Below are 23,202 nucleotides of genomic sequence, written 5' to 3'. Positions count from 1 at the left end.
CTCTTGCTCCTTCAGGCTTTTGGAGCTTAATTGGAGGAGCCAGAATTCCTTTATGATAGTCTCTCTCATATGGAGGTAGTCTGTCTCATATGGAGGGAGTGTCTCTCATATGGAGGCTATAGTGGTAAGCAGCTGGGACCTCAGACAGACAACTTCTAATTTAAAATGGGTAATAATGAAGGAAATTTTTAAGGAAAAAAATATCACTTGGAGTTCCACCATGTTCACATAATTTTTAGCTTTAGCATATCGCCTTCTTTCCATTCATTTTTCACATGCTGCTGCTGCTGCTGCTAAGTCGCTTCAGTCGTGTCCGACTCTGTGAGACCCCATAGACGGCAGCCCACCAGGCTCCCCCATCCTTGCGATTCTCCAGGCAAGAACACTGGAGTGGGTTGCCATTTCCTTCTCCAATGCATGAAAGTGAAAAGTGAAAGTGAAGTCGCTCAGTTGTGTCCGACTCTTAGCGACCCCATGGACTGTAGCCCACCAGGCTCCTCCGTCCATGGGATTTTCCAGGCAACAGTACTGGAGTGGGGTGCCATTGCCTTCTCTGTTCACTTACTTATATGCATATTTTACTTAGTTGAAAAATCCTGTTCATATTCATTGTGTATGGACATTTAGTGTCACATTTGTCTTATTTTTATAGCACACACACATGTTAATGGATAACACTGATGTCATTTTGAAAAGCATTTAAATAGAATTTCTAGTTTCTCTCATAAAATTGACAGGACAGATTTGTGCTCTCTGAAATAGTAGTCACTAGCCAGCCACACATGGCTAATGAGCTTTTAAAATGTGACTGTTCTGAAATGCGATATGCTATGAATATAAAGTATACACTGAGTTTTGGGAAAAAAGTATAAAATATCTCATGAATAATATTGATTACATGTTGAAATAGTATTACTTCGGTGGGGGGGATGGGTGGGCCAGGGGCAGAGCGCTGCGCCTCGCGGGGCGGCAGGAAAGGGGCAGAGAGGACAGCTCTGACTCGGGCGGGCAGAGGGATGGTGGCAGAACCTGCGGGCTATTTGGGAGGCTCACCCTCTGGGAGGAAGGGAAGCGGAGACCGCCGCTGCCGACGAGCTAGGAGACGCCTGGAGGCTGAGGGTCAGGCTGCTGCTACCTCCTCCAGCATGGGACACCACAGAGATCGCACAGCCGGCAGGCGCACCGGCCACCAACAGCGACCCTTCACGCAGGTGGCAGTGTAGAAACCAAGACAGGAGCTTCCAGAAGTACTTTAAGAAAAATAAGAGTGAACCTCAGTACACAAACACAGGGATCTGAAAAACCACAGTTGAAGAGGGATTTGTTTAGCCCCTGCCAGTGAGGTGTAAGACAAAGTCAGATGCTATTCTTAAAGAGAATAATATCAAATTGGACATTTACCAGTAGAAAGCAAATTGGGACCTCTGACTTGAAAAGTATAAAGTGAAGACTGAAAGATTGTTTGCTGGAAAGATCCCATGGGTTTGGAGTGGCTTGACAACAGCTCTCAGACACTTAGGAACACATAAATTTGCACTGTGTGGGGCTTAGATTCATTATCTGACTCTGTAAACTGGGAAGTAACTAATCATTGCTCAATTTGGCTAAGAAGAATGGGGTCTAATATAAGAAAGGAAAGGAGCAAAGACGAGATTTTATGCCTTTCTGGAATATCGCATTCTCAATATAGAGACATCCGGTGCTTTAAAGATGTGCCCAGGAAGAGCACTGCTTTGAAAATACTGTATTTTATTTTTGAGGTATAACATGGGACTTCCCAGGTGGCATTAGTTGTAAAGAATCCGCCTGCCAATGCAGGAGACACAAGGGATGCGGGTTTGATCCGGGGTCAGGAAGATTCCCTGGAGTAGGGAAGATTTCCTGGAGTAGGAAATGGCAGCCTACTCCAGTATTCTTGCCTGGAAGATTCTATGGGCAGAGGAGCCTGGCAGGCTACAGTCCATGGGGCCCCAAAGAGTCACACAACTGAGCAACTGAGTACATACATACAATAAAGTGTGTACAGTGCATTAATCTGAAGTGTATTGCTCTATGAACTTTTATATGTGTCTATGCTCATGGGACTACCACCCAGGTCAAGAATACAACTTTTCCAGTACCCCAAAAGATTTCCTCCTCTTTCCCCTCCTGGTCAGTTTTTATTCCTATTTCTAATCTGAAGATAACTACATTATGATTTTGTTCCCACACTGTAGTATTTTTTAAACTCCATCCATTCCTTTTGTTGGTTGTTAAGCTCCATGTAAATAGAGTCATATAGAAGGGACTTGTGTGTGTATGTCTTCTATCACATAACATAATGTCTTTGTGGGGGCTACCCCATTAGCTCAGTGGTAAAAAAAAATCCACCTGCAATGCAGGAGATTCAGGAGATGCAGATTTGACCCGTGGGTTGGGAAGATCCCCTGGAGGAGGGCATGGCAACCCACTCCAGTATTCTTTCCTGGAGAATCCCATGGACAGAGGAGCCTGGCGGGCTACAGTCCAGAGGGTCACAAAGAATCGGACATGACTGAGCGACTGAGCGCACACGCACAGTGTCTTTGTGGTTTATCCATGTTGCTGTGTTAGTTCATTCTAATCAGTTGTATGGATATATACCACAATTTGTTTATCCATTCTCCTGTTGGATCTTTGGATTGTTTCTACTGTGTGACTAATATGAATAAAGCAGATGTGAATATTCTTAAAAAAAAAAAAGAAATGGTAATACTTTGGATATATTGAGTTAAATATATTATTAAAATTATTATTAAATTATTAAAATTAAGTTCACCTAATTCTTTTTACTTTCAATGTGGCTATTAGAAAATTTTTTATTATATAAAAGCTTGCATTATATTTCTGTTAAACTGCACTGGTATAGATTATCATATACAAACTGTGAGATCTTAAAATATGAAAAGAAACTAAAGTTGCAGCCATAAGGAAATAGTTAAATCATCTTTGGTATATTTACTAGGTCCAATATTGTGCAGCTTTTAAAAGTATAGACACATGAATGTGGCCAAACATACCTTTCGTTGTCTTCAAATTTAAAAAGAGTGCCTTGGTGTATTTGTCACATTGGAATATATTAAGCTAAAAAACTTATTTTTTAATTTAAATAAAATTACTGGGTAACACTGATTCATAGGCTTCAATTCAGTTCAGTCACTCAGTCGTGTCCGACTCTTTTCGATCCCATGAATCGCAGCACGCCAGGCCTCCCTGTCCATCACCAACTCCCAGAGTTCACTCAAACTCATATGTCCATTGAGTCGGTGATGCCATCCAGCCATCTCATCCTCTGTCATCCCCTTCTCCTCCTGCCCCCAATCCCTCCTAGCATCAGGGTCTTTTCCAATGACTCAACTTTTCACATGAGGTGGCCAGAGTATTGGAGTTTCAGCTTTAGCATCAGTCCTTCCAGTGAACACCCAGGACTGATCTCCTTTGGAATGGATTGGTTGGATCTCCTTGCAGTCCAAGGGACTCTCAAGAGTCTTCTCCAACACCACAGTTCAAAAGCATCAATTTTTCAGCGCTCAGCTTTCTTCACAGTTCAACTCTCACATCCATACATGACTACTGCAAAAACCATAGCCTTGACTATGTGGACCTTTGTTGGCAAAGGAATGTCTCTGCTTTTGAATATGCTAATCTAGGTTGGTAATAACTTTCCTTCCAAGGAGTAAATGTCTTTTAATTTCATGGCTGCAATCACCATCTGCAGTGATTTTGGAGCCCCCAGAAATAAAGTCTGACACTGTTTCCACTGTTTCCCCATCTATTTGCCATGAAGTGATGGGACCAGATGCCATGATCTTAGTCTTCTGGATATTGAGCTTTAATCCAACTTTTTCACTCTCCTCTTTCACTTTCAACAAGAGGCTTTCTAGTTCCTCTTCACTTTCTGCCTAGTAAATAAGGTGATGGTGGTGTGTTTGTTCTTTCAAAATGGTATGAAGGAGAAAGAACAAGCCAACTATATATCTCTTCTTTCCCATTGCTCAGTGGTGATGAGAAATTGAAATGCCAAAGAATAGGATGGTTGGTGAAATATATTGTTTGTAAAGGAGTGAAAGCCGAAAGAGGAGCATTTACATCTTTTACCACTTTGAAAAATGCAAAGAAAATGATAAAAACTGAATATAAAATATTTTTAAAAGAATTAAAGCTTTGAAAATGACTTGCCATGTTCAACTGCTTGATTTTACTGAATGTTTTTTTTTTCATTCACAGATTGATGATGTTGCTATCTAAAGTTGAAAAATCGTCAGAAGAATTCATGGAAATAATGCAAAATTTAAGTAGTATACAGGTTTGCTTTTTTTGGCATATAATTTTTCATACTTCTGTTACCCCATTAGAAAAAGAATAGGAGAATCCAATCCTGGAAAGAGTTTACAGAAGATATATTCATTTCTTACGTGAACATTAATTAACCATAATATTTTAGTAATACCTGACTTCACATTGAAAAGTAAATTTATCATTATGTTTTGTCTTTGTAGTTAATAGGTTGGTTTTATTCAGATACTTTAGGGCTTTAATTAACCTACCAGAAAAAGTTAAATTTCATTATCACAGAGTTTAAGTTTTTCAGAGAAAGGAAGCAGTGTACTGTATTTTCACTAGAGTTGTCAGTAGTATTATATTTGTAGAGAACTTAACTCATTTAAAATGCCTTTCTTTTAGGCTTTGAAGGGCAATAAAGAGCTTGAAAATCTCATTGGTATCCCCCATACATCATGTGTCTTTAAAAGAGAAATGCAGAAAACAAAAGAACTAAGTAAGAGAAATTTTTGAGTTTTTTTTTTGTCCCCCCACTCCTAATTTATTACTTTTTAATGAGTTTCTCTCTGTTGCTTATTTGTAAACTTAGAACTGAAAACCATATATCTTTTGCTAGGATGTACTGTTTCAGGGATTCTTCTTGAATGTGAGGGAAAGAGTGTTCCTTGGTAACTCGTATTAGGCTTATTTTATGTAGTTCTCATTCTTTACATAATATATAAGGTATTGCATTTTGTACTATTGCCTGGAAAATCCCATGCACAAAGGAGTCTGGTAGGCTACAGTCCATGGGGTCACAAAGAGTCGGACACAATTGAGCGGCTTCACTTTCACTTTCACTTATAAAAATATGTATTTTTTTTTGAAGTTGTTTCTTCCAAATTGAGAAATGATTAATACCCATATTAATTTTTTTTTCCTTTAGTGACTAATGTAATAAAACAAAAACTATTTAAAAAGAAGAATCCAGGACTTCCCAACAAAGGTAAAGAGTTCTTAGTTTATTGTATAAAGAGATCCTTTCGTCTTATTTTACCATTTCAACCAATTGTCATGAGCCCTTTTCTAGTTATTCTTTTAAAAGACCACCAATCTCATTTGAAAAACATTATACTGCATTTAGCAGAAGACCATGTCTAGTAAAATTTTTAGGTTAAGAGTTATAGTTATTTCTTCTATTAAAAGTTCTTTCTGAAAATACAGACAGATGGGGCAGTAATGCATTATATATGGCAGATTTTAATGGTGATATAGAAAGATGCACAAAACATAAAAAGTTACTTTGTAGGCAGTGTTCTGAGATTTTTAATAACATTTGCCCTACTGTGAACTCTTATACCTCTGAGCATTTCACACTATGGGAAACTAAATTAGGAGACTTTAAGTTCCCATAACACATGCACATTCACACCTTAGTAAGCAAAATAATCACAGACTATAAAATATTAAAGCCACTAGACCAACTTGAGAGATCATTTTAACATTACTGACATGAATGCCATTTGGCAATCTCTGCAAATGGAGGGAGGTAGACCTTGAAGTGGGTAGCCGTGTCTTAGTCTAACATTTTTGAGTACCAGTGACTTCCCTTTGTTGAGTAATAATTACTATGTTCTCAACACTAGGATCAGCAGATGTATACAACAACCCTGCAGGATAGCTGTTATTGTCATTATAGATAAGGAACAAAGACACAATAAAATGTTGAGTAGTTTGCCAAAAGATACTGCTGCCTAAGTGTCAGAGCAGGGATTCCAACTGAAAACCAGTCTCACGTCAAAAAGTGTGGTCTTTGTATTTTTCTGTGTTGTGTCTTCCTAAAACAAATGAAAGCATCCAGTCATCCCAGCTCTCAGGTTCAAACATAAGACATAACTCAACCAATTTAGTCTGTGTTTAGTATCTTTAACAAAGTTAGCGATGAGTTTGTAGGAGGAAAAGCTGGGATTCCCTGCGGGTCAGTTCCAGAGGCCAACTGGGTCGTGGCAGGGTAGCAGTCATGGAAAAACTCCAAAACTCACGTGGGAAGATATCTGAACAGGCTTCCTGGGCCCTTCGGTTGGACAGCTACCTCCCATTAGGATCCATAGAATTTAGGTGCATATAAGCAGCTCTTTCCTAGAAAAGGATTGTCATTTCTCTCCAGTGCAGTGTATCTTGATTATAATGTGTAACTAGCTTTCAATGATTTTAATCTCTACTGACTTGACAAGTTTTAGAGGATCATAATGGGAAATTGGAATATTTATTATTTCTCAACTAGAGAAAATCTTTCTTTTATGTATTCAATAGCAATGGTGTAATTTTTTTTTAATCTGTTAATTTCCTAGAGCTAATTAGAATTGGGCTTTACATTAGGCTTTTGCCAACAGTTTTGAAGAATGAGGAAGGGAAAATTATAGAACAAATAGATGAACTGTCACTGCTGATAATTAATGGGAAAAAATTTCTCCAGAGTATTAATTTCCTTCTGTAAACGTGTATTAAGACATTAAAGTTATTTTCACATGTTAAAACAGTCAACCTCCTTTCAGTTATCCAATACATAGGGATTCTTTGTATGTTTCTGCATGAATCAGCCTTAAATCTATTTTCTAGTAGTTTAGGCATTAAAACTGACTTGCCCATTACCAGGTTTTCCCTGAGAGCTGAGTGTTTCTTCATGCATAGAGGAGATTGTATCACTAAATCATGTTTTAAAGGTTCTGATAAGCATTGGTTATTTGTTGTGGTTTAAATGTAGACTGAGCTAACTAAGCTAATATACATTAAATATATAATATTTATGTAATATAAACTATATGGTAATATATATTATATATATGAGAATATAGAAGTCATTTTCCATTTTGTTTCTTGGCAAGAGCTACATTGACTCTTTATACTTACTGAGGTATTCAAATCTTCATTAGTTTTTATTCTTATTTTTTATATTAATATTGCCTGGAAAATAGATTGAAGCTTTTTTTTCTAATTTGAATTTGAGGTAAAATTCAAAAGCATTTTACAGAATGCTTTCCCCTATATTTTTCCTCCAGTTCCTAATGTATATATATATTTTTAATTTTGGTGGGGTGTTTTTTTTTTTTTTTGGTTAAAGATGATGCACGCCAACACATGCACATTATATGTAAATTTCTTTGCCAAGTTAACTTTCACCCCCTTCTATTCATACATTCATTTTAACAGGACTTTGTTAGTATTTTTGACAGTCCAAACTAATATGCTTTACATATTCCTTATTTGGGGATGTAGCCATCAGCTTTTTACAGAAATTTCTCCTTTACTTTTCTTTTACTATGCTAGTACCTAGAATTATTTAAATTTTAAAATGTTCTGAGAATCTCCATAATATTAGAAATTATATAGTTAGAAATTATATAATATAAAAATCAGCTAATATGTTTTTAATATGTTTTAGATTTGTTATATTAGGTAATTAATGAAAATGAGAGTAAACACATTATTTATTTCACTATCAGAAGAATGTCCTTCAGATTTTTTTCCCTTCAGATTCTTGTCAGATTTTCCTAGAATAGTTAAAATAGACAATACCAGGAGAATTCCAGCATTTATTTTGTCATTGTGCCTTTGAATTAATCCTTTAGTTCTATTTATTTTTTTTATTTTACTGCTAATTTGTTTAGCAGCAGTTGTAGTTTTTATTATACTCAGAGAAGTATAATTGTAAAGATAAGACTAGTGTTTTAAATAGACATCTGAGACACATTCTAAGGCTTTGTATAACCTATTCCGTGGAAATTTAAAACATCCACATTAACATTAAAAGGTACAATGAGATTTTCATAATTTTCAAAACTGGACCTTGCAAATTAGGGAATGACTTGATAAAGCGTGTGAATAAAGAAGACCTCCTTACGGAATAAAGATTTCTTAAACAAAAGAAGGCTTCTTTCTTTTTTCAGTTACTTAGGAAATAAGCCTGTCTTCACTCCTTAATAATATTGGCTTTATGGACTAGTAGAAAAATAATAAAATGAAAGGTTTTTTCTGTTATATTTGGACGTGAATTTTCAAAATTATTTTTAATTTGTTATGCTGAAGATTTAAAACATATGACCATTCAATGGGTTGATACAGAAAGACTGTCACATTATCATCACATGAGAAGGCATGAAATTTATTTACTTTACATAGTCAACATCTGCATAAAACAACTTGTTACAAATATTCCTGAGACAATAGGTGGCATTATATGGTACTGAGTATTTTCATTTTTTCTGGAGATACTAAAAAATACCATCATTGTTTGTCCATGACTAGTACTTCCAGTAAACAAAATGTTTTTTAAAAGAATGTAAGCAAATTGTAGAGCATTTGCCAAGATATGAAATCTAGACACTTAGCTTCAGTCCAAAACATATTTTATCTGTTTTGAGAATAATTGTGTAGGTTGAAATATGCATATTTTAAAAGAAATGGAACCATCTGAACTTTATATTGTTCAAAAAAGTTGATTGTTTCAGCTGTCTGTAACACTAAATATTTTAAAATTTCTAGCTCTGGCCTTAAAAAGAAAAAAAATGTAACTATAAATGTTCTGATTTTCTTTAACTAAATTACTGTCTTCTTGCATTGTAAAATTCATTTTGGTTATAGGATTTTTGAGGTTTTCAAATTCTTGATCCAAAGGACAAATTTTAAACTCCTTCTTGTTTAAGACTATACAAATAGTTTGATATTGCCTTTTCATTCTAACCACCCACTGAAGTATTTTTTAACTTAAAAATATGTTGTTCTTTCCCCCACTCAGTCTTGAAAAAGTATTCATCATACCAGCTAAATACTTTTACTCCTAGAAAACTGCTTCCATTTTGTTTTTTTCTGTTATAGCTTAACATGAAGCAGTGTCTTTTTTCAGACAAATACTCCAGTATTAAAAACACAGGTTTGAAGTTTAGACATGAATTTTAGAAAAAACAACAAAAATTCCACTATGCTTTTTAACATTCTTAGTTTATTTAGAGCTAAAAAGTAGAGATGTTAATTTTCGTAACACAAATACACATTAATGTACAACTGTAGTCCTCAGCTCTTTATACGAATTCAGTTATCACTTCTCCTGTATGTGGGTCATGCCGTTTCCTCTTATTACTGTTAATGCTTGTGCTTTACACTAGTTCATCACTGTTTGGGGCTATATTTCAACTGCTTACTTGAGATGTGTCTAGGATTTAGGGAAACACAAACTGGTTTATTATTTTCCAAAGCTTTTTAAATAATTTCTCCTATGATTTAATTTTTTTATACATTACTAAAAGTATGGTGCTTTTATCTTTTAAATAATCAGTTAAACTTTTACACCATAGATTTTAACTCACTTAATAGCAATTATGTGTTTAAGAGGTGTAAATAACTTGCTATCAGACGTTACAAATATCCAGGTGCTCTGTATGTGCTGATGACAACAAAATTGAAACGGAAGACTGTAATAATTCTGACTGGTTTTCTCTGCAGAAGATATTGATTATTTGTGTGTGGTGAGAGATTTGGAAAATTCAATTAAAGGAGTTGTGCAAAGGTTTCATAAATTTTCCTTCTACAGCGTGTACACAGACATTGTTGCGTATTAAATCAATGCAGCACTTCACAATATATTTTCTTTGAAACATAAAAATAAATAACATTTAAACAGTTCTGCTTACTACAGAAACAAATTTTATTTTCTGTGAAGCATTTAGTCATGTGCTATCACTGACTCATACACATTTGCCAGCTGTAACAAATTTTATAGACATTTTCTCCAGAGACATATCTCACATACTATGAATTTTTAAATGAGCAAATGGTGAAGAAGGGATGTCAGCAATATAAAAATTGATCAGTTAAAAGATAAAAGCATAAGTAAAGAGATTTGTATGGTAGTCTTAATAGGTTTTATTAAATAAAAATACTATAAAAAGACAGTAATGAACAGACCGAAGACTAACTGTTCTTGAGGTGGAGAAAAATTATTCTGGCACATTTAGTAGAAATTGGCTTTATGTCACCTGACAGATGAACATTTTTTTTCCACTGTAACTCTTAGAGTAGTTAGAAAAGCTCCTTAAAGTGTTAGATAAATTCTCTTAAGTGGTTTATGTATTTTAAACACCTCTACGTAATCATAAAGCAGATATTTATAGTGTTATATAATTAATTATATAGTTAAAAGCAGGACTTTGGCAATCAGTAAATAGTAGATGGTTTTTTTCCTCTACCTCAGACTTCACATAGGAAGAAAGGGTCTTTTTCCTTCACACTCTTTATACCATATGGTTTAGCCCTCTGGAATCTCTCTTTCAGGACTCCAGGCTTCTCTGTGACCTCCCTTTCTACCTGGACTACACTTTCTTCCTTCTCTGTCTAGCAAACTCTTGATCATTCCTTAAGGTCAACCTTCAACATCACATTCTTTGAAACTCTCCCCAGATAACCTAGGTAAAAAATAAATTGCTTCATCTTCTAGTTTTCTACAGCATTTGTCTGAATGTTTATAAATGTACCATGTTGTAGTGTATTGTAATTGTCTGGTTACACGGCTCTCTCTGGACTTCTCTCCTTGGCAAACAGACAAAGTCTTATCTCTATACTGTAGTATTGAACCTGGATGGAAGGTCCACAATACATGTTCAGTGAATGAACAAAAATGAATGGCCACTCTAAGAATTGTTTTTAAAGGAATTATCTAGATATTTTCAAATAGATATAAATGGCTATTTCCTTACATGCCTCGTTTATTTAATATTTATTGAATGCCTACTAGGAGCCAGGCACTGTTTTAGCATTGTGGATACACTAATTAATGAGACAGACATAGTCCTGCTCTCAGGATTACAGAATCTAGTATAAAAGATGAGTAATTACAATAAAACATAATCACACATTATAATAATGAGTTTCTTGGTAGTTTTCATCCTAAATTTTTAAATGTACATTCTGAAATAGAATCAGGCAAATCTGTAGGATGTTAAAACAAGAATTTATAGCCCCAAAGCTTTTATTTATAATGTAAAATAAAACTTTATGTTTAGGCTCTTTATTTTAATTTCATTTTGATTAAGCATTTATTCTGCATCATATACTGTGACAACTTACTTTACACTGTTTTCTGGAAATAATCTTTTTTCTTTCATATAGAATTATATGATCTTGACAGCTGTGAATTCCTTAAAACCATTTTAAACTTAGGTAGTTTCACCTTTATAATTAAGGTTACCCTTGTTATGTTTCACTGTTTTTCTTTCAGTTCAAAACATTTTAATTGTATTATCAAATTTGGTATTGTCTGTAAAGAAAATAGGGACATGAGCTTTGATGCATTAATTAAAATTATATTTAATCTATTCTTATAAATAATAGGAAAAAATCTGACAAGATCTATGAGTTAGAGGCCAATTGAAAGAGAACAATACTGAGCTTGCCAGGCTAGCTTTCAAAGAGGGCATATTTTTAGTGAGTATAAAGAAGGCCCTTAATTGAGTAAAAATAGCTAACTTAACAGTGACAGGTAGGTTATAGTTTCTGTAGGGCACATCAGACTGAACAAGATATAACAAGTCAGTGGATTTGGAAATGTGCTGAGTTGATTAAGTGAATAATTGCATATTAATTAGTGTGCTAATTAATTGCCCACTACACAGTAGTAGTCAGTGAATGTCCGGTTTCATAATTGGTCAAAGGTTTTAGATTCTATTACGTATACAATATATATACAAATACACAATCATTCAGTGTAAGGTTAAGTGTTTTATAAAATTTCTGACCCACGGAAATCCATCAAACTATTGGATGGTGATCATAAATACACATTTCATACATATATATTCACAGTTATACATTTGGCAGATGAATATACACATTTAATATAGGACAGTCTCATTAATGAATGATATTGGGGAATGTTAAGAATACTGAGAATAGCTTTGTGTTCATGGATTCTAGTAAAGATCATCATATGTTAGGGGTGTTTTTCTGAGTCTTTAATTTGAGTAGTACTTTCAGAAGACTTGAAAGAATTAAGGTTAACTTACAGAGAAATAACAGTTGAATGCATTTGACTACCTTGTAGACATTTCCCTGGATTTTTTTAATTCTTATTTATTTATGTATGCTGCACCGGGTCTTCGTTGCTGCGCCCAGGTTTTCTCTAGTTGCAGCGAGGGGGGCCTGCTCTCTAGTTGTGCCGTGTGGGCTTCTCACTGTGGTTGGAAGACGGGCTCTAGGTACACAGGCTCAGTAGTCGTGATGCATGGGCTTAGTTGCCCCACAGCATGTGGGATCTTTCTGGACCGGGGAATGAGCCTGTGTCCCCTGCATTGGCTTGTGGATTCTTAACCATTGGCCCACCAGGAAAGTCCTCCCTAGGTTCTTTTGATATTGTTTTCTCTCACCTTGGACTCTTTCTTCATGACCTCATCCATTCCTTGACTTTTGTTCTCACCTTTGTATATATGGTTTCCAAATCTATTTGTCACCTTCCTCCTGAGCTATAAACAATCTCAGCTGCTATACATTATTCCCCAAATATAGTGACTTCACCCTCCCTCCTCCAATATTGTCCCTCATTGTACCTTTTTAGGGATTACATGCATCCGGTGATAGAGCTGAAAACTACAATTCTGTCTGTCTTTTTGTCCCCACATCCAAACTGATACCAAGTTGTATCACTTCCCAGAACATTACTTCTCCTTTCCATGTACACTACACTGGTTTATTCCTTCATTAGCTCTCATCCAACTTACTTGCATCCTCATTGTAACCTGCCTCTGTGCTCTTTGTTCTTGTTTCCCTACAGCCTGTCCTGCTACTGAACGAATTATGATTTCAAAAGTATCACTCCACCATATTTGTCGTAAAATCCAAATTTATACCATTGTTTAGACCTCTCCCTGATCTGACCACAGCTTTCTAATTTGTGTGTCTCAGTTACTCCAGATTATTTGCCACTCATTCCTGAACACATTCCTTAGAACATCCCTTTCTCATTTCCTTACTTTTGTTCTTGTCTCCCCTACTTGACATACCTTTTCCCCCATCATCAAAATTTTACTAATCTTTCAAAACCTGCTTATGAGTTTCCTTACACTAGGCTTCCGTAGATCCTTCTCTTCTGTGTTCTTCTTTTATGGATTTGTCACAGCTGCCCAACTGGTATAACTAAGAGGATATTAAACTTCCTGACCTTGTCCTATGCCCTAGAAACCTCTGATAGTCGTGATACCCCTAACACCACTGAGTGACCAAATTCCCTGTCTACACATCAGCTTCTGCCTTGTGACACCTCAGTAATTATTCCTCCTGACCAATTTTGTTCAGTGAGCATAAGCACCCCATATTAATTCACTCTGAAAGCCTTTAAAAAGTGAAGCCTTTATAAAAACAATGTTAGAATAAGGGAGGAGAAGGCAATGGCAACCCACTCCAGTACTCTTGCCTGGAAAATCCCATCGACGGAGGAGCCTGGAAGGCTGCAGTCCATGGGATTGCTGAGGGTCGGACACAACTGAGTGACTTCACTTTCACTTTTCACTTTCATGCATTGGAGAAGGAAATGGCAACCCACTCCAGTGTTCTTGCCTGGAGAATCCCAGGGACGGGGGAGCTTGGTGGGCTACCGTCTATGGGGTCGCACAGAGTTGGACACGACTGAAGTGACTTAGCAGCAGCAGAATAAGGGAGACAGCAACCCATAGGCCATAGACAGTATGAAGACCAGCAAAGTGTTAGTTTTTCACGTCTGATTCTTTGCAACCCAATGAACTGTAGCCCTCCAGGCCCCTCTATCCATGGTATTCTCTAGACAAGAATACTAGAGTGGGTAGCCATTCCCTTCTCCAGGGGATCTTCCTGATCCAGGGATCAAACCCAGTCTCCTGCATTTGCAGGCAGATTCTTTACCATCTGAGCCACCAGGGAAGCCTCCAAGAAAGCATGCTTTTGACTAATGTTAACTAGGAATACTGCAGGGGATGCTGAGTTAAGTCTTCTAGAAACAATGTAAATCACTTGGTTAGCAAAAGTGTGAGGCTTAGTATAAACAAAGCCCTTTGCATACTGCCTATCTAGTATTCAAACTGAGGATGTAAGTTACCAAATAAAGCAAGCAGGTGATAACAAGTTCAGATTCGTCTTTCCAGGATTCTGGCCCATAGCAAGTATAAAAATGGATTATGAATCCATTGAGGATCAAGGTATCAACTTGATTAGTGGAGGACTTAATAACCTCCAATATGGCAGGCCTTCTGGTAGAAGCTTGGAGTACTAATGTGGACTATGGCAGAAGTGGAAACTTCTCTCTCCCATAGATGGAAGAAATGCTGCTGGACAGAAGTGCTGTCATGTCTGACTCTTTGTGACCTCATGGACTGTAGCCCACCAGGTTCCTTCTGTTCGTGGGATTTTTCAAGCAAAAATACTGGAGTGGGTCGCCATTTCCTTCACCAGGGGATCTTCCAGACCCAGGGATCAAACCTGCCTCTCCTGCACTGCAGACAAATTCTTTACTGCTGAACCATCAGGGAAGCCCTCCCTCTCTTCCATATTGAATGCAAATCTTAAAGCCTAGGTGCTCTCCTGACCTGAGGAGAGAGCTGCATCTTTAAATAGATCCACATCCATGTGCCTCTGTAACAGTAAAGACTGCAGACCTGCCTTGTGTGCTTGGTTGCAGAAAAGAGAGTGAATGGGCTGCTCTCCATACAACATGAAATTAAGAGCAAAGGCCCACTGGATTTGAGAGTAGACAGACAGTGAAAGGGAAACTAAAGAGCGGGGCACAAGAGTGCTGTGAGAATACTGACTGAATATGACTTGTAAAACGTGGTCTGGTATTCTGGACGTCAGTCAGTCAAATTTGTCACTTTTCCGTGGGCTACTGGAAGCAGAAGAGTTGACAGACGTTTCTTCCTCTTCAGATTGAGGAGTGTAAAAATTCTTCCGTACTCTAAGTAACAAATGAAGAGTAAGCAGTATGGAAATACATGAAATACAGATGGAGTGATTAGGTCATTATTTAAGGGTTCGTGATTTTTAAAATCAGTCGTAGTTATTCCACTCTGCATAATCTCTAACAGAGGACCCTCCAGGCCCTCGTAATGGAAGCTTTGTATTTTAGTAGGAAGCTGGAATTTGAAAAATGGGTAATTTTGATGGGCTGTGTAAACATTCTGGACAGAGAGAACACTGTAAACAGAAAAGGCAGAGCAGAGCAACTGAACAGTAGGTTCCAGACACATTGACAGTTATGATCACCAGGCTAGTAAGTTCAGACTTTATTCTTTAGGCAGAAATGAACCCATGAAGATTATTAAAGAAGTAACAATCTAAAATATGTTTTAGAAAGAATAAAATATAATTGCTATGTGAAAAATGAATTCTGTCAAAATATTGCTCATGAACTGCATCACAGTATCTAAATTTCTTTTCATTTGTGTTCTGAGATCTTCATCTCTATAACCAGTATGGCCGTCTAGAGGTAACAGACATACTGCTGCTCCCTGCTCCTGTGCTATGATATGTATCACACTGATCAAAGTGTTGATTTTTTCTGGACCCTGAATCTGGCCTCAGAATCTTTCTCGACACAGCTGTCTTGGCAACCATGATCAACTGATGACGCTTCTTTGCAGGGCCTGGTGTCATAACAGAGAATGGGATTTGGGTTAGATGTCCAGCACCAGTACTACCTACTTAGCTGTGTGGCCTTAAACAAGGCACTTGGTTTCCCAAAACCTTAATTGTAAAATGGGACTGGTGATATTTTCCTTGTGGATTATATACAAGAATTATCTTGAAGAATTCCCTGGAAGTCCAGTGGTTAAGACTCGGTGCTTTCACTGCCGGGGCCTAGGTTCAGTCCCTGTCAGGGAACTAAGATCCTGCAGGCCATGCAGTGTGGCCAAAAATTTAAAAATTAAATAAAATAATGAGCTTAATTACTACCTTTCCCATTCACTGTTGTTAAGTCACTAAGTTGTGTCTGACTCTTTTGTGACCCCATGGACTTTGCACCAGACTCCTCTGTCCATGGGATTTTCCAGGCAAGAATATTGGAGTGGGTTGCCATTTCCTTCTCCAGATCTTCCCAGCCCAGGGATTGAACCTGCAACTTCTGCATTGCAGGTGGATTCTTTACTACTGAGCCACCGGGGAGGCCCACCTTTCCCATAGTAATTATTTAATAAATGGCAGTCTTCCTTTCTTCCACAATATTAGCTTTAGTTCTGGTAACTATCAATAACCTTTAAGAATATTAGGGGAGCACTGGAATGCTTAAAATCTTCTGTAGGTATTCTGACCAGACTTAAATGAGTTGGCAGACTATCTTCTTGTAGGACAGGAAGAATATATGTGGACCATCATGCTGCTACTGCTGCTAAGTCACTTCAGTTGTGTCCAACTCTGTGCGACCCCATAAACAGAAGCCCACCAGGCTCCCGTCCCTGGGATTCTCCCGCAAGAACACTGGAGTGGGTTAGAGGCTCACCATATATTACTTATTCATAGCTGCCAGTATAAACAAGGAAGGGATATTTCAGGAAGTAAGGGGTCCACATGCCCTATAGGGATACATGCCATCTGTTGCCATTGGGTGTTTTTTCCAAAGGCTTCATTTCACAAGGATCCTAAAACCAGACAGACAAGAACTTCTATCACCACTAGGAGTCCCCAGAGGGACATACCCTGAATAGGAATGCCAGTAAAGACTGTCTCTTATTTGGGGGGGGCAGCTGTTGGAGGAAACACCTGCTGAAAGGCCCTGAAGGCTTATAGACAAAAGGCATGTAAGATTTGGTGTTTTCATTAGGTCATGTTGGAGTTTTAGAACTCTCTCAGAAGTATCTCAAATCCATCTTCATAAAATGAAGTGTGCTATGTCAGAGTAGTCATATTGACAATTATTTGTGAAGGTGAATTTTGCTTTGAAGATTCAAAAATAAGCAAATAAGATCTTACCAATACCTAACTAAATTAGGTACCAAATTACATAGTAAATGGGTGTTTAAGCCATTTCTCAAGTCATGTATGAGATGCATGTTAATTTGGAAACTAATTCTTGATGATTTAATAATCACCTTTTATATCCCACAGGCGTTTAGAAGAAACACACTCACTATGAACGCCAACTTCTGTATCTGCCTGATCATATTTAAAGGAACAGAAGAAATGTTTGTAATTAATCTGTGCAGTGAATACCAGATCATAGCATAGGCAGGTGTGTGTCTAGATAAAATTTCTTGAAGCTAATTTAAACTTTCTACACACCCAGTAGATAATCTCAACATAAATAATACATTTCTTCTTGACCCTTTAAAGTAAGCCAACGTATAGAAGAGGATCTTAACTTATATTCTGTATCTGATACACTTCTGTATACTTTTATCATTTGTGGATAGACTTATAGCTTGTATGAAAATGGCACCTTTGTAGAGCTATATATCTTAAAACTCAGATTAAACCTAATAGTGAGTGGAAGTAGGTCCTGATTTTTTAAAGCCCTAGATTTGTACTAATTAGATTCTTTTAAAATCTTTTAAAATTGTAAGTTTAGCTTCTACTTCATAGATGAGTTTTTATTCTAGTTATGCCTATGCTTGTAGAGAAAAAATATTTTCAAAGTTTTAAAATTCTTACATCTTTTATAAAATGCTGGAATGCATTTTTCAGTGCAGATATTTAAATGTGAGGTTGTTTTTAAACTGAACTACACAGAATCTCCTGAATATAAAGGAAAGACCTCATCTCATGGGACAATATGTGATTGCCTCCACATTTTGAAGCATCAAGTTTTTAATTTTCTACAGTGTTGTTTTGTATCATCTATTTGTGCTGTCACAAAATAAAGGGGAAGAGTGAATCACAGAAAGTGCTATAACTTGATAGCACTTTTCTTTTTCATACTTCTGCACCTTTCTTTAACCATTTCCATAGGGGGGGAAAATGCTGTTCCCTTGGTATTCACCCTAAGCCTTGGCAAAATTTGTATATTACCATGTCATTGAATTCACTGTATCATGAAAATAAAAATACTATGTGAAAAATGTGAAACAAAATTTAACAAATTGAAGTTGAAACTAACTTTCCATTTAGAGAAATTTCAGATTTGCCTCTTAAAATGAAAATGAATTATTTTTTAAAACTATTAATTGAAATAACTAAATAGTAACTCAATTTATAAAACTAATTGCCTTCACTAGTGATTTTAATCGGACAATCTAAATAAGGTTTTTAAGATAATCTGCTAAATATTAAGAATACTTTGCGATATAGTCCTTATAATAACAGAGTACCTAAAATATACCAAAAAGGTTAATTTGTTTGTGTTCCAGCATTGAAAACTAACCTCAGAATGTAAAACAAAACATATAAAGACACCTATATTAGTCAGGAAATGAAGGGTTAAGAAGTAAGATTGGTTTCATATGTAATTCAAGTTATGTAGCTATGTGCTTAATGCTATTAAATCAGTTACTGTATGTTTGACCTCTTGATATACCAAGCTTTTGCCTTTCAGAACAGCTGGGTCGGCTAAGAATCATTTCCCAGTTCTTTTCATTGTAGATCAGATGACTCTCGCTTTATCACCCTTGGAGGCCACATGAAGGACAAAGCAGAAAGATCCACACACAAAACTAATGTTTATATGGAGGCAGTGTTGGGGGAGGAAGGCAGAAGGCGGGGGATACACTTGGCCCTGATCTTCCAATGAACATAACAGAAGGACCAATTGAGACTTGAAACCATTGTGTTACTCCAACCATTATTTAGTTACATCCTATCCATCTCTTACTCTCTTTCTATTGAACAGAGAGGCTCCTTTGGCTGCCTTGACTTTTGTAAATGTTTCACTCACTTAGTTGTGGTTTATCATTTGGACAGAATGCTACATTGGGGATTTTTCTCCCCTCCCTAAGGCTTCAAGGCAAAATGACTTCTGTTGCCTCATATTTGATACATGAACATACACTGTATTCTCTTCATTTTAAGAATCAAACAAGTTTATGGCAACAGAGAAAACTCCATTTTTCAGAAACAGCTTTTCCCTAAAAGAACTTGAAAATAACTTTCCTAACATCATTTTTTGACAGGTATATTAGTGAATAAAGGGAGGTATCTTTAATAATTTTTATATAAGCTAAATGTCTTTATAATAAAATATCCCTATTGTTATTTTGGTACTTAATTGCTCAAAGTGGACTCTTCTTAAATTGGTTTATAATAGACATGAGATACTTACAATTGCTACAAGGCTCCAGTAAAGCTACAGTGTAACTCCATATGACTAAATAGTCTAGAAGTGTATTTTTATTTAGAGTTTACCTATAAGATACCTTGAATATGAGTATATTCTATTTTACTAATGTTTATATATATTTTCATTTTCAAATAATATTTCTGTTTCAACTATTTAGAAGTTAGAACTTGCTCATCGATGATTTAAATCAACATCCTGTATTGAATACAAGTATTCTATTACAAAAAATAAGACTACACCAGCCAGCCAAGATGCTGACATTTGGGCATGGTGATTATAGATGGTGACCATGGACAGCGATGTTCCTGCTGATGCGGCAGCAATTCAAGGCTGCTTTTTCTGTGCTGACCTACCCTTTGAGTCTTTATGCACATTTGCTTTGAGAAAGAAATACTTCTTGATTTTTTGCTTTGTCTAAACCTACTTCCTTTGCCAGACTTAAAAACATATACCTTGTTGCATCAGTTGTCCATGTCTAGAACCAAATTCTCTTATGTGTGTATATATGTTTGACTTGCATTGTTTTAAAATATACCACCACTTAGTTAATATGCTTTAATGGCTATCTTTAATTAAAGAAATATACTCATTAAAAACATAAGTTGGTAGGGAAGTGATTATTCTTATTAGAGACTAAAGAAAACATATCTTTACATGAGAAACTACATGGTTATAAATTATTTTTACCAACTGAATACTATAGTAAAGATGTGCTGCTTCTAATATAGAGTGATACAGTATTAATAGGGCTGAGTTAATACGAAGTATGATATGGATCAATGCTATGGCATTGGTAACCGTGAACCATGTCATAACAAAGAAGAACAGGATGAACCCCTCCCTGGATAACTCCATTTAACTTAAACAGAATGAACCTGAAAGTTTAGAGCCGAGGGTCGTGAAAGACTTCATTCAAACCACTTAAATTCAAGAAAATTCATTGTTTAATGGCATTCAAATAAATCAGAGTTCTTATAAATAAAAACACAATTTAGTCTTTCTGCCTTTCTAAAAAATTTCAAGTTTACACATGGTAATAAGGCGTGTTCAAGGTTTAAACAGTTTAAATTGCCTTCTCACAGTAATTGAAAAGATTATCACAAATTTAATCCCTGAGATATAATTTCTAGAACGTTCTAAAATATAAGAAAAACTAAATCTGAATACCAAAATTAGTGATTTCCTTCAAAAATAAGGGACTAAATTCTCCCGTTAAGCTCACTGTATTTGCAAATTTTTTTCAAGACAACAAATTATAGAGTATATTTCTTAAGTAAACACTGGGATTAAGGACACGTTTCTATTTTCCCACGTGAATAACTGAACATAATAAAACTATAATATGTCTTGGTCACTCAGTAGTTAGAAAATAAAAGCCTTCGTTGATTTGGTGCCATATAGATTTATTTTGTGTAGACAACAATAACTTTTCACCATTTCCTTTCCTATTTCCAAGATTCTCAAAATGGTTCTTTTATTTATACATAGCAAAAAGTTTACAAAACCTGTGGCACTAACATTTTCACATTTCTTTGGGGATAGAGCTAGTTGATTTTCTTCTGACTTCTTCCATTTTTGGAATCCCACATGATTATAATATTAAAGTATACCAAGAAGAATAGGAAATGTAAGCAAGATACAAAACACACCAATACTGAAAATAAGTCCGGTAGTTTCTGAGGAGGATCCAGCGTGACAGTCATCATTGTCAGAAGGATCATAGTGATTACTGACAGAAGAAACTATAGGAAGGGGGAAAAAAGGTGTTACTTACTGCATAGTATAAAAGGTAACAGTTGAATGTACTGGTAACATTGGTTTACGGTTGTAAATGAGCAGAACTGAAGGAGACAGCTCAACCTAGTTTGTATGTAAGAGTCATTTGGGGTTTAAAAATAAATCTCAATTCTCAGACCACATCCCAGACCAATTAAATCAGAATCTCTGGGGAAGGCTCTCCAAGTGATCCCCATGTGTAGGCAAAGCCTGAGAACCCCTTGACACTTCATATCACCCAAGCACTAAAAAAAGGTACCTGGAATAGATAATATTGCTAGTCAGGGTTAAATTCATGGCAATTCTAAGTTAATCTAAGAATTCATCTATGAAGAAGTTTTCCAGAGCAAATGAAATATTACATTTCATATTCACTGAATACTTTCAATGAGCTAGTTCTATAGTAGAGCATGGTGGGACACATGAAAGAAAATGTCCTCTGGCCTCAAAGAGCTTCCAATTTAGGGGACTACATGAACTAGTTAAATAAAATCACAAAGTCACATCTCATTAAATACCAAAATGAGTAGTAGACATAACTGATTGCATTTATTGTAATTGTGCACCAGTTTGTTTCCTTTTTCAGATCGTACCACAATGTACCGTACCACAGAACTTTCTGCAGTGATAGAAATGTTCTAAATGTGTATTCCCAAAAAGTAGCTGCTAACCACATTTGAGCATCTGAAATGTACCTGCTGTGTAAGCTGAATTTTTAATTTAACCACATGTGTCTAGTGTCTACTGTATTGAACAATACAGCTATAGACTTTGAGACAAGGACACAGAAGCTGCTTAAGTAAATGTAGAAAACAAGCAGTGAGAAGCAGAAGTCAGTGACTTTCATGATGAAAGTGGGACATAACGGAACCCTGAAAGATTCTTTAATGGCTAGATTATGACACAACTGATGGGACCTGAAAAAACTGTAATGCAGTGATCATTCTAGACAGAAGCCAAAAAGACTAAAAGAGTAACCTATAACTTGCTGTGTCTATTCTCCCATTCATTAGTGAACCCACACCAATTAGGCTTTCACTCCATTCTCCAATGAAACTGCCTTGGTAAAGATCTATAATGACCTCCACTAAACTAAACCCAGTAGTCAGTTCTTATTACCTTAATGGATCTCTCAGCAGCATTCAAAATAACACATCACTGGTATCTTGAAACCCTTCCTTCACTTGGCTTCCATGACATCATTCTCTCCTGGTTTCCTCCCACATCACTAGTTAATCTTTCTCAGAACTTTGCTGGTTCCTTCTCAATCTATAATCAAACCTTTGGTGAGCTCACTCATCCAGGGACATGACTTTAATTACTGTCTTTATACTGAAGACTCAAATTACTGTCTCCAGCCTGGACCTCTCCCCTAAACTTTAGGCTCATATATCCAAGTTCTCCTTAAAATCTCTACTTGGGTATCTAAGAAGTACCTAAAACTATATACATAAACTATCCTCAATAAGATTAACATTTGACTTCTCATTAGGAAATATGGAGGCCACAAGACAGTGGGATGGATGATGTTCAGAGAGCAAAAATACCGTTCAAAAATGAAGGCAAAATTAACAAAGTCAATAGATTTGAAAATACTGAAATAATACAAAGTCTGTTTTTCAAATACATTAGAATTGGAATAGAAAAACGGGAAGTAGTCAAGGAAATCCCCAAATATTTGTAAACTGAACAGTAGATGCCTAAATAATTCATGAACCAAAGAAAAAAATAAATCACAAGAAATGGACTATATTTTTAAATAAATTAAAAAACATTTCAAAGTTTATGGAATATTACTTAAAAATGGGAGTTTTATATGGGTTTGAATAACTATATAAAAATGGAAGAAGGGTCTCAAATCAACAACCTCT

General features: G+C 36.1%; 2 protein-coding genes across 4 annotated transcripts in view; one reads left to right on the top strand and one right to left on the bottom strand.

Moving 5' to 3' along the window:
- ITGB3BP (integrin subunit beta 3 binding protein) overlaps positions 1-20,534 on the top strand; it is a 90,820-nt gene extending 70,286 nt beyond the window's left edge. For 2 of the 3 annotated variants that reach the window (XM_018045053.1, XM_005678320.3), the window contains 4 exons: positions 4,246-4,324; positions 4,702-4,795; positions 5,225-5,284; positions 17,392-20,534. In XM_018045053.1, the coding sequence (XP_017900542.1) occupies positions 4,246-4,324; positions 4,702-4,795; positions 5,225-5,284; positions 17,392-17,399 (241 nt within the window). In that variant the 3' untranslated portion in view covers positions 17,400-20,534. The remainder of the gene's footprint in view (positions 1-4,245; positions 4,325-4,701; positions 4,796-5,224; positions 5,285-17,391) is intronic. The other variant, XM_018045059.1, reaches the window with a different exon arrangement.
- ALG6 (ALG6, alpha-1,3-glucosyltransferase) overlaps positions 20,162-23,202 on the bottom strand; it is a 56,746-nt gene continuing 53,705 nt past the window's right edge. Inside the window, exon 15 of the mRNA XM_018045050.1 lies at positions 20,162-21,297. Within this exon, the coding sequence (XP_017900539.1) occupies positions 21,100-21,297 (198 nt within the window). The 3' untranslated portion in view covers positions 20,162-21,099. The remainder of the gene's footprint in view (positions 21,298-23,202) is intronic.

The sequence above is a fragment of the Capra hircus genome, chromosome 3, assembly GCF_001704415.2.
Source record: "Capra hircus breed San Clemente chromosome 3, ASM170441v1, whole genome shotgun sequence".
In the NCBI taxonomy this organism is placed as follows: Eukaryota; Metazoa; Chordata; class Mammalia; order Artiodactyla; family Bovidae; genus Capra; species Capra hircus.
This window is presented reverse-complemented; position numbering and strand designations above follow the sequence as displayed.